The following is a 12,269-nucleotide window of genomic DNA, read 5'->3' as shown; positions in this document are numbered from 1 at the left end:
TGGCCACAACCTCCGGGTTGAGGTCGTTGTTGTTTGCTGAGGTAATTAAAGTCTTCGTGAACTGCGCGTGGCTGGTGTCAGCACCGACATGAGTTCAGTGTGAGTCTTGGTGTCTGTGAGGGGGGCGAGCTTACACCCTCGTGTACCTGTCGCCATGGGTTGTGATGTCTGTGGATACTCTGATATGTGCGTGTGGGTCATGTCTAGTCAATGTGGGCGGTGTCTGTGTGTCTGTGTGTCGGTGTGTTTGTGTGTATCTGTTTGTGTGTGTCTGTGTGTGTGTGTGTGAATGAACGTGAGGAGTGAGGAAGAGAGAGCAAGCGAGAAAGAGTATGTACGTGTGTAGTGTGTATGTATGTGTGTGTGCAGGAGTGTAAAGGTGTGGATGTGTGGTGCGTACACACAGCAGTGCGAGCTGTGTCGTGTGAAATTGATAGTGTACTATCACTGAAATAAACGAATTCTTCTTCTTTTTCTTCTTCTTGTCAACCACTCCTTCTACCCAGTTGTTTCCTCCTTCTTTTGCTCCTCCTGCTCATGAACAGACTTCCTTCAAACACGTGCAAAGATGTAAGACAGTATTGCAAATAACAAACATTTAAGGCGTGGCAGGTGAAAGTCATGGGAGTGCAGACACACCCTCCCCCTCCCCGTGTGTAGACACCACCCCTCCCCAGACCCCCCCACCCCCCGTGTCTCACTTTAGTAACTGTACCTCCACCCCTCCCCCACCTCACGTATGCTTTTTTTAAGGAGTGAATTAAGTTTCTTAAGTATTCGGATGTTTTATTTTCGGAAGTTCACTTTCTATTGTTTGAGCTCGTGTCCCCTGATAACCCTTGACCTCCACGTTTGTGTGTGGCGCTTGGTGGAGAGACAGAAGGACGGCTTTGGTCTGGTTCCCGCAATGAGACTGAGACTTGCATTGTCCTCTGTCTTATCTCAGCGATTACACTCCATCAGTACAAATACCAGTCTGTGACATCGTGTGGCAAGTTATCTCCAAGCCAACGACCACGAAAGGTAAGACAGTCGGTCTGTTGTGAGGGTCCACGATGTGGACAAGTCGTTGATTGAAGTCGGTTATGGGACACCGAGGCTGTCAACAGAGTCAGTAGTGTGGGTGTGCCCTGTGCCCCATGCCCCATGCCCCATGTATGCCCCATGCCCCATGCCCTATGTATGCCCCATGCCCTATGCCCTCACAGACATGAAGAAGAAGAGACGTGGTGCTCTAGGACTGAGCAGGTGGAGCAGGCGGTGATGTCTGACGCCTGCTGTCTAAATGTTGCCAGTGTCTAAACTAACTCTCTGTCGCTTTTGTTGTTGTTGACATTTCGCACAAATGTCCAGGACTGTGCTCATGACTCACACATGGGGCAAGATGAACTCGTTGAACGGAAAGGAAGAGTGAAACCTCCGGGGTGCCCTCAAGTCCCGTTGTATCGGCAGATGGACTGGACATTGGTGGGCTACATGTTGACTAAAGCTTTAATACCCCGGGTGTTCTCTTCAAAACAGTTGGCTGCTTGTGGTCATCAGTTTTATTAGACTTTGTCCAACGGACGACGCCATTGGAAGGACCTTCAGGGTCTATAGATGACCATAGAGGTTATCCAATACTTGACTCAGTCCGTCATGGTTGATGACAGCCAGGTGTAAACATTGTCCGTAACAGGGACACGTGGCTGACACATGGCTGACACGTGGACACATGGCTGACACATGGCTGACACATGGCTGACGTGTCCGGGTAAGAAAGGTTGCTCGGCCTGCACACTACCAACAGGAAGGAGACTGTAGGATGTCAGCCATGGGGGCGGGGGACTCATCAATCGATGTCCTGTTGTTGATGCTCTCCACGCGCATGCGCACTGTGTGGCTGACAGTTGACACTTGGATGACCTCGATGACCCCTGCTGTGGGTGTGCAGCGGGTACCTGGGGGATGAGCGTGTGTTGCGAGTGAGGCTCGACGCCATCTTCCTGCACCACGTGACCTTTTTCACGATCATTCCACGTGGAAGCTCGTCATCGCTATTTTTAGGCCCGTTGTTTGTGGCGCCGACATCGCTCGGAGGAATCAGCGAGGGAACGTGGAGGACTTCTGGGAGAGGAAACGCGGAAATATTTATCACAGACACGATGGGGAGCTGAGACCAGGAAGGAAGGAACACCGCATGAGAGATGTTTCGACTGATGTTAACACAAACAGGAAAACAAGAATGAGAATCGTCATAGGATTCCTTCAAAATCTTTTCTGAGCTGACACTTGCCCTCGTCTGTCGCATCCTCCTTGTTGCTTTGTTTATCTCAGCTTCGTGCTGAAGGCCTGAAGTGATGCCACATGCTGTAAACAGGAGATTATGTTACACACCAGGATTGAGTGGCGAATACAATTACAAATGTTTGAGTTTCAGCAAAAGCTGTTTTTAGATGATTAGTAAATTTTGCCTCTTGAGAGCCCCCCAGTAGAGAGAGGGTGGGGAGGTGTGGTCCGCGGGCCGTAAACACAATGTTTGACAGTTGACACTGTCTGATGGTAAGACTGGTGTGTATACTGCAAACACACAGCTTGTAAATGTATACCTGTCATCACAGCACTGAGGGTTGGCTGTCCTGGGTTCAGTTCTCGTCTCGGGGGCGGTGTTGTTTCTTGGCATGTGGCATGTGACTGCCTGCCTTACCACGAGGTACCCTTAGCTGCTGGCTCGGGTAAAACAACAATCCCCTCCCCCTTCAAAATGTGTACTTCATGTGCTTCTTTCTAGCAAACTTGTCTGGAAAACAGGAGTGAAGATGGATAACTAAGCATCAAACATTTTCACTGGACTAGTGAGTTTCTGTACTCATGCTAATAGTGAGTTTCTTTATTTACTTGAATACTGAACTGGTTTTTTTCTCTACTAACAGATAAAAAATACAAAGAAGGAGGAAAGAAGAAAGTACTTCAAAAGGGCGTTTGCTCCTTCTTTGACGGTAGCATGTCTGTCTAGCAGCTGTTCACAACAAAGATATCTATCTATATATATCTATGAAGTTAAAAGGTTTTTTCATCTGTGACGGCATCAGCTGTCTTTATAGCAGTTGCTCAGTGTGAGAGGACGATAAGACAGGCGTTATCGTCTGTAATGGCATCAGCTGACGATACCGGTTATTGAAAATGAGAGAGAGATGAAGATAGTCATCGCCATCTTTACTGGTGCCAGCTACCGTGATGGCAGTCACTACAACATCAGGCCGCGTGTCTGACATCAGGGAGTGTGTCCGACATCAGGGTAGTGTGTTTGACATCAGGTAGTGTGTCTGTACGATTGAGTGGCGCTAGAGGTACAAAGTGTGAAACTAATAACAGACTAAATACAACTGTAACTTACACCAACTATGAGCAGCCATGTACCCCAGGGTGGGGGACTTGATCCCACCCGCCAAGATAAGCACAAATGTACAAAGGTCTTCCCAGCAATAAATGTGTAGATACCAAGGGAATGAGGGAGGAAACACGTCCAAGACATCCCAAGTCGACCTCGTCCCCCATCTTTACCTCACATACCGCCAGCAAGTGAAAAGCTTCGTGTCAACACCAGCCTCCCACTCAGACAGAAACCATCACAGCTATCAAACGATGAACAGTACAAAGCAGCAGCTAACCCGGATGACGTACCCCAGGCCACTTCCGGTTTGATGTTGGCTGTTGATACTTCAAACAGTTGTTTGTTGTTTTCTTGTTCTCGATACATCACTATCATTGTACATCACTGTACACCAATATCACCAATATCGTTGTACAGTATACATCACTATCACTATACATCACTGTACAATTCAAACTTGTACAGAGTTTGTACCATTAACCCTTTATTTACATATTTACACAGCACACCTGTAGGTCACACCAGCAGCTTGTCTGTAGAGCACCTGGAGATGTCGCTGATGACTGAGTACATCCCTCTCACCTTGTGAGATCCTCTCACAGACCTGTACACCTTGTCTCACCTGTGTGCAGGTATCATGGACACGGCCACGGTCGTGGTGCTGGTGGCGACAGTCCTGCTGGGGACGGAGGCGGCTAACATCACGGTGGACATGCAGGTGATGCAGCAGTGGGATGACAACTGGGAGGGCAAGTTCTGCTTCACGCTCAAACAACCCATTGTGGGCTTCCAGATGGTCTTCACCTTCAGCCAGGGGGTCAAGAGCATCCAGGTTCGCTGCTTGAGGATGCTTGGTGGAGGGCGTGTGTGCGAAGGGAGGGGTTAAATGGTAGTGTGCGTGAACTAAGTTATCCTCCCCATGGGCGGAATAATCTCCCCTGGTAGCGGCGTGCACATCGATTGTTAATGGAGGCGCTAACCGTCCGGTGTTGACAGTTTCTGTGTTGCTTACCTGACCTCCGCCCCCTGTCAATGTAGATCGTTGCCCTTAGATACTACAGTCTTACCTTCAGCACAAACACTTAACCACAGACTTGCGAGTCGTAGTTACCCGAGTCTCTACCCGGCTTGACACTTGACTGTCCGGCAGCAATGGGTGGGCAACTGGCAGGGCAGTCCTGCCGACTGCAGCACCACGTGGACCATGCTCAACCAGGACAGCCACGGCGTGCACGAGGCGGGCGAGTTCTGCGTGCGCATGATGGGACGCGTGTGTGGTACCCCCTCTCACCTCACTGGCCATGGTGTACTGGTGGACCTGACAGACGACGGTCAGCACGTGTCGCCTGTCCCCGCCATCGCAGGTGCGAGAGAAATGTCCACGTCATCCTTGTCATGTCATTAATAGCACAAAGGTGTGATGTGGACACCATTTCCTAAACCCTGCCTTGGGTACAAGGGGACTGAACCTCATCACAGGTGTGAAGGAGGAAAACTGCATAGAGAGAGACAGAGAGAGAGACAGAGACAGAGACAGAGAGAAGATGCGAAAAGTGAGATGGAGAGAAATGTGTGTTTGTGCGAGAGGATGAGTGAGAGTGTGTGAGGTGAAGATTAATGAATGGTAGTTGTGTGTGTGTAAGGATAAGATGACCCTATACTGGGGTCACCATGTCATCTGCTGTAATCACAGCTGTGAATATTAACGAGGGGCCAGCGAATCACAGACATTGTGTCCTGCAGGCGCCCAGCAGACGAAGTACAACTACGCCGAGGTGCTGCAGAAGTCCATCCTCTTCTACGAGGCGCAGCGCTCAGGTAAACTACCTGCCAGCAACCGCATCCCCTGGCGGGGGGACTCGGCTCTACAGGACCGGGGGGACAAGGGCGAGGACCTGACAGGCGGCTGGTATGATGGTGAGTAGGTGGTGTGTGTGTGAGTAGGTGTTGTGATGGTGAGTGGGGGTGTGACTGTGAGTGGGTGGAGGACGGTGAGTGGGTGGTGTGACTGACTTGCGAATCTGTCTCTTCTCCAATCTTTGTCTTTTCCACAATCTGGTCTTTTCTAGAATCTTTGTATCGTCCTCCATCAAAATATTCCAGCTGGTGACAACGTCAAGTTCAACTTCCCCATGGCCTTCAGTACCACGGTGTTGTGCTGGAGTCTGCTGGAGTTTAAAGATGCTTATGACAAGGCGGGACAACTGGACTACATGTATGACTCTATCCGCTGGCCCCTCGAGTACTTCATCAAGTGTCACACCGGTCCTAACGAACTGTATGTACAGGTGAGACGCATAGCTCGATTAATTGCTGTCCTTTGAGAGTAGGCTTCTTCACCTGTAACAGCTCACCTGTACAAGTAGCTCGCCTCACCTGTAGCAGTCTCACCTGGGCTTTTCTCCCACAACCCATCTGTTGCAGGTGGGTACCGGCTCGTCTGACCACGGGTCGTGGACAAGCCCGGAGCGCATGGACCAGAACAGGAAAGCCTACAAAGTGACAGCCGCGAGCCCCGGAAGTGACGTGGCAGGAGAAACAGCAGCAGCAATGGCGTGTGGCGCCATCGCATTCCAGAGCAAAGGTGAGACACAGTGAAACGACACAAGCGACACAACTGCTGACACGGACACCAAACTAGACGACTTCCTGTCCTGTCGTAGTGTCACGTGGTCAGGACATCGCACAGTCAAGTTGAGACTAAAAGTGACCGCCACCCCAGTACACTCGGGTAGCGACAAGGGTCGTGTGCACACAGCATGGTATCACGTGATGTAGGGGGCGCTCGTGTAAGGTCGACAGCGGGAGCGAACCGCATGCGAGCAGCTGCCACCCGACGTGCGGCGTTGAGATGAAAGGTCGCCGCGAGGAGAGTGATGATGTGCAGTCAGATGCCAGCTGGTCATCACAGGTGTGGACTGACAAGGGAGAGACTGAGACTCGCAGTAAGAACTGCCGGAGCTCAGTTGATGTGCGCATGTACGTGAGAGCACGTGGTCATAACGGGGTTAGCAGCTCTGTCACGTGGGGTACCTGTAGATGACCACGTGGGTAGTTTACATGACTTACGTGCTAACTAAGTCTTGTTGTACGTTGATTCGCTAGTCGTCAAGTCTTCTGTTCGGGTACGAGCAGGGGTGGGAGCTCGTGAGGCGCGTGCTAACATGTTCATGTATTGACTGACATTAGCACACTAACATGTTCATGTTGTTAGCTCACTAACGTGTTCATGCTGTTAGCACACTAATGTGTTCATGCTGTTAGCACATTAACATGTTCATATTGCTAACACACTAACATGTTCATATTGCTAGCACACTAACATGTTCATATTGCTAGCACACTAACATGTTCATATTGCTAACACACTAACATGTTCATATTGCTAACACACTAACATGTTCATATTGTTAACACACTAACGTGTTCATATTGTTAGCTCACTAACATGTTCATGCTGTATTGACTGACATTAGCACACTAACATGTTCATGCTGTTAACACACTAACATGTTCACATTGTTAGCACACTAACGTGTTCATGCTGTTAGCACGCTAACATGTTCATTTTGCTAGCACGCTAACATGTTCATGCTGTGTGTGCAGACAAGACATTCGCGGAGAAGCTGTTACAACACTCGGAGCAGCTTTTCGACTTCGCGCAGGCGCACCAGGGCTTCTACTCCAGTAGTGTTGCTGACGCCGCCGCCTTCTACAAGTGAGCAGCCACCTCCCCTCCTGTCCCCCCTTTACAGCGCTCCTACCCTTCCCACCCCTCTCTTCACGAGGCTCCTATCCTCCCCTCCCCAGTGTCCGCTGCTCCCTCCCTGGTCCTGTCGGCGTGTGAAGCACTGAAGCACTTGACGAGCACTTGACGATCACTTGATTGATTCCACAGATCACTACACCAGGTGTCGTCTGCTTCAAACACGAATGCCTCCATCACTCAGCCACACACCCCTCCTACCCCACCACCCACTCTCCGTGTTCGGTTCCCTGTTTGTAAAGACCCCTTCCCCCAGTGTTTGGGTATCGCTGTGTCACGTGCTGTACTGTGTCACGTGCTCTACCCGGGAACGTAGGGGTGTCCTCGTCATGACATGTGAGAGAAATGTTGTGGAAGTCGTTTGCTGACTGTCTTGTGGTGGCGATGCTACCTCACCTTGTCCACGTCACACCTTTGTCACGTGTGCAGGTCAAACAACTACTCGGACGAGGTCTCGTGGTCAGCGGGGTGGCTGTTCAAGGCCACAAATCAAAACAAATATCTAGAGATCGCCAAGAAGGGGTATCTACCCGGCCCCGCCTGGGGTTTCTCTTGGGACGAGAAGCTGGCTGGCAACATGGTGAGCTCCCGTCTGTCTGGGTGGCCTGATGCTCCCTCCCACTGCTACCCACACCTTTCTTGACCTCCACACTCCTTTGCCCTCTGACCCGCACTCCCCTGCTCTGGTCTGTGAGTGTGTGTGGTGTGTGTTGTAGAAGTGAGTGTTTGTTACATGTAAATGTACGTGCGTGGTTGTTAACGACTCAGTCTGTGTATGATTTATGTAAAGAGTTCTGAGAAAACCTTTGGAAAGGCACAATACTCAAATCCCTATAACGATACATTGAAGAGACCTTTATTGTATCCCAGAATACTCTCAAGATAAATCATCTTCTCTCACACCTCAAGCACCTTTCCTCATCCAACCAACTCTCGCTCACCCTCCAGTCTCACTCCTCTCGCCAGTCATCTGTATCCAGGTTCATCTGTGCATGTCTATAAACATCCTCAACATCTCGTTATTCACACCTGGTTGCCATGTGTCGTCCTGTTTGTTTATCTTTCTTTCTCGTCAGCTTTGGTTTCATCCCCCCCCCCAACAATTATTGTTGTATTGACCTCGCCTCCACACCGAGATAAACAATCAATGTTTGTGATTGTTGTTGTCTGGCAGCTGTTGATGTACAGCTTCACCAACGGCGAGGCCCAGTATCGCACGGACATCGAGGACTCGATGAAAGCCTGGTCCAAAGCCGGGGGGATGGACTACACCCCCAAGTGTCTGGCCTTCCGCCTGCAGTGGGGGGCATTGCGCTACTCGGGTACGTGCCGGCCTCCACACCTGACCATCGCTCCATATCACTGCAATATTAATAGTATCGGCCAGTTATTATTGTTAGGATGGAGGTGAGAAGGGGGGACATGTCCAGCACACGGCTCAGACCAGATGATGACAAAGTCTTTATTGTTGGCGCAGACAGACACAAGCCACCCCACTGTAGTGTAAGTCAGTAGCGGGGTTGTAGGCCCCCAGACAACAACTGTGTGGAGGACAAGCTTTGAGCACAAATTAGAGACATTGGAGGAGATTGATCTCGTTCACACCGGCGATTGTGAACTCGCCCTCGCCAAAGAAGATCAATGAACACCGGTGACAGCGCCAGCAACAGCTGCACCACGTGGCTGACAACGTGGACACTGAGAAGCTGGGTGTGGGTGGCTGTGTACCCGGTGCTGTCTCGGGATTTGTGTAGGGGTCAAGATCCTGTGAGAGCGAAATCTTGTAGGGTCAGGGTCAGCACAACATCGTCAGCACAACATCGTCAATGGTAGTGATGCTCAGTGATGCTCATAGGCTAGTAGGGGTTAACAGTATTGATACACCTTAGCTGTCAAGCTGCCCTCTCATGACAAGTTGTGTACCCGGTCTCAGGTGATTGGTTAGATATACAGAGCAATTATTATACTGTTATTAGTTACCCGGATGTAACGGGTTGTGATGGTTACAGCCAACATGGCCTTCTTCGCGCTGGTGGCCGCCAAGTACGGGCTCCACGCCAGCGACTACCGCCAGTGGGCCATGTGTCAGATCCACTACGCCCTCGGCGACACGGGCAGAAGTTTCGTAGTTGGCTTCGGCGTCAACCCCCCGACACGTCCTCATCACAGAGCCAGGTGAGCATCCCTCTCCCTTCCCTCCGCAGTTTGTCCTTCACAAACTCCTTCTTTCTGCAGTCAGGTGTCACTTCCTGCCTCCGTCCTGTCATCCACTCACTCATCCACTGTCGTCTCGCTCCCTCACACACACCAACGCACAGTCCTGAGGCGGGTCATCGGTTGATTGACTTTATCGACTTTAATGACGTCATGTGAGTCACGTGACATAAACATTGTCTTCCTACCACTGCCCTTTACTCTCCTCTCCAGCCTCCCACACCACATCCCCCCGACAGCTAGCCAGCACTTGCCATCGTGGTCTTTGATGGATGGAAGCTGACAGCTGCTGGGTAGAATGTGTGCGTGCGTGCGTGCGTGTGCATGTGTGTGTGTGTGTGAATAAATAAGGGTACACAAGAGATAATTGGTCATAAACCTCCACTCTCCCCAACACACACACACACGCACATCGGGGTCAACACGTCGGTGATGGCTGTGGCCTGTCAGTCTTGGACTAGACACAGTGTACCACTTACTGCTTGCTTGCTGTGTACAGCTCGTGCCCCATGCTACCAGCGCCGTGCGGGTGGGAGGCTCAGCAGAACCCCGGCCCCAACCCCCACGTGCTGTACGGAGCACTGGTCGGGGGGCCCGGGGGCAGCGACGACTACGTGGACGACCGCAAGGACTACGTGCACAACGAGGTGGCCTGCGACTACAACGCCGGCTTCCAGAGCGCTGTGGCCGGTGAGTGACGTCATGGGGGTACACGGGGTCACGGCACTCACCTCGTGCGATGCGTGCGCAATACGACCTCCGTTAAACCCTCCTCATCCTCGGTTGCAGCTCTAGTGTTCTGTTTGTTTGCTTGTTTGTTTGTTTGTTTGTTTCTCACGACAGGTATTCTAGTTTCAATCAGCTAATGTTGCCACCTTCAGATGTACACAGAGTTGGTGTGCGTGCCCGTCTTTTAGCTGCAAATCCCTGTGAAGATGGAAGGGGTCGGGTGAGTTGGGGGGCGAAGGGATTTATCCTGGTGCTTGGTGCACTCAGTGTTGGAGCAGGAAGTGGTGGGGCTGACACTGGTACAGTTGGGTAACACCCCCACACACACCCAGACACACACACCCCCAGCCTACTCCCCACTGCCCACCAGCAAAAAGTGGCGCCTTGGAAGAATAAACACGATGAGCCACTCTAAGTTTACCTCCTGTGCGGCCGCTAGGGTACAGGGTGGTCACATGTTTACCCTGGGAGCATTGACGATGAACACTTGTCACTTTTTGGAGCTCAATGCTGGGAAATAATTCACGGCTGAGTTCCCAACATGTCCTCAGGCTCAAGACATGACGGGGATCGCTCCGCCAGGGACCTTATCTACCTCAAGCACCTCAAGCACCTCAAGCAAAATGTTAAATAGTTGTCACTTCCCGGACACAGCTCCAACAAGTAAATTATTCATGAGCGTGGGGTATGTGTGTCCACCCTGCTGTCTGTTGAAAGGATTATTAGCATACCCTTCCTGTTTCTGGAAAAGATTGTTGACACACCCTGTGTGATGAAATAGATAACACACACACTCACTGTGTTGAACTCGGTCACTAGCACACCCCGGGTGTTGAAGTAGTCTTGTGGATTGTGTGCTAACCCGATGCTAACTCTGTGGTGCATGTTGCAGGGCTCCTACAGCTGGCACTGGACCATCAGCTACCCGAAGCCTCCCGATGCGGGACTTGCTAACAGCTGCTGACCCCGCCGCCAGCGCCACCCTGCACGTGATCTCATTATCACCGATGATTAGATGATTTCCTTATTAAACTGAGGGTGGTCGCGCACATTGTCGGGTGTTGTTGTGAGGTCAGCGGGACAGTTTACGTGAGTCGAATGCTTCGTGCTTTCATGGGTGCATCCACCCGTATGCCAGTTAGAGTTCATCCAATTTCACTGGAAAGTTTCTGGTTGCTCTTCATCGGGGTGGAGGAGAGATGGGAAAGACACGATTCGCTTTCGATCGAGATTTGCATTCATCTTAGTTCTGGGTTATTAAAGTTAAATTAAATTAAATTAAAATTAAAGTTTTAGCTGATACCCGTGGAAGAAGATCGCAGCCTGGGTCCTCGTGGGTTTGGCACACGTCACGTGGTCAGACGGAAGGGAAGAGGAGCGGATGGAATCATGGGATAGCAGACATCTACAGCTGAACGCGCGTGCTTACTTGCATCTGGCATCACGTGACTGGCTTTGTGTGGCTCAATGGTTCAAACTTGGCCTGGAAGAGCTTCGCGACATTGAGAATGGAGTGTTGCTGTTCCTATTAACATGTCTGTCACCGCCGCCAGGTCACTTGACTCAGGAGTTCGGTGTGAAAGGTCACAAGATGTCCAGAGTGATGAGTCAAGTGAGAGGCGCCTGCTCCCTCCCGACGACGATAGACGCTGCACTTAGCACACATCATCTGTTTACACTCCTACAGGCCCACCCACACAAACGCTCGTGCTGCCCACAAACAACCCACCCACGCATGTCACCCTTGTGGGGCAGTGGGTCTGGGTGCACGTGAGTCTGAGAGATGGTGAGCACCGACATTGTCAGGTGTGGGAGGGGGAGCTGTTGATGGTGGCGATGACAAACACTACCTGTACACCTTCATTCTGTCAGCAACTCAACTCCGGCATTTCTAGGGTACCTCCTTTGTTTACTGCAGGCTTTGCAGTGATTCATGTTTATGCTTGTCAGTAAACAAAGCAGGAACAAGGACATGTACACAGTCCTCCACTCGCCCCCCGAGATGTTCAGATAAGCTTGGCAATTAACTGCTGCAAGTCTCGGCACATGCCCACCACCGGACATTTTCTTTAGGCCGACTGTAGCGAGGATTCGGGCAAACTGCCTTTCATTTTCTCCTAATGGATTTCTCCCAGGACTGTTCCGGACGGTTGGCCACGACCCTCGGTGATGAGACAAGTCAGAGCT

General features: G+C 51.1%; 1 protein-coding gene across 1 annotated transcript; it reads left to right on the top strand.

The window, feature by feature from the left end:
• Positions 1 to 876: 876 nt before the first annotated feature.
• LOC112557675 (endoglucanase E-4-like) lies at positions 877 to 11,133 on the top strand. Its single transcript, XM_025227667.1, has 12 exons — positions 877 to 1,023; positions 4,006 to 4,205; positions 4,524 to 4,737; positions 5,117 to 5,290; positions 5,477 to 5,661; positions 5,798 to 5,957; positions 6,980 to 7,091; positions 7,569 to 7,719; positions 8,314 to 8,461; positions 9,149 to 9,314; positions 9,853 to 10,043; positions 10,975 to 11,133. Exons 2-12 carry the CDS (start codon positions 4,011 to 4,013, stop codon positions 11,034 to 11,036), a joined length of 1,758 nt encoding a protein of 585 aa, XP_025083452.1. The 5' UTR covers positions 877 to 1,023; positions 4,006 to 4,010; the 3' UTR covers positions 11,037 to 11,133.
• Positions 11,134 to 12,269: the final 1,136 nt, after the last annotated feature.

Source organism: Pomacea canaliculata, linkage group LG2, assembly GCF_003073045.1.
Source record: "Pomacea canaliculata isolate SZHN2017 linkage group LG2, ASM307304v1, whole genome shotgun sequence".
Taxonomy (NCBI): domain Eukaryota; kingdom Metazoa; phylum Mollusca; class Gastropoda; order Architaenioglossa; family Ampullariidae; genus Pomacea; species Pomacea canaliculata.
Note: the sequence above shows the minus strand (reverse complement) of the source record. Positions and strands in the feature narration are given on the sequence as shown.

What these genes read in the sequence shown, in the direction of transcription:
- LOC112557675 (XM_025227667.1), top strand. Translation starts at nt 4,011, where the DNA reads ATGGACACGGCCACGGTCGTGGTGCTGGTGGCGACAGTCCTGCTGGGG. An exon ending in AGAAGCTGGCTGGCAACATG is followed by an intron (nt 7,720 to 8,313) that starts GTGAGCTCCCGT and finishes GTTGTCTGGCAG; the next exon opens with CTGTTGATGTACAGCTTCAC. An exon ending in CTTCCAGAGCGCTGTGGCCG is followed by an intron (nt 10,044 to 10,974) that starts GTGAGTGACGTC and finishes TGCATGTTGCAG; the next exon opens with GGCTCCTACAGCTGGCACTG.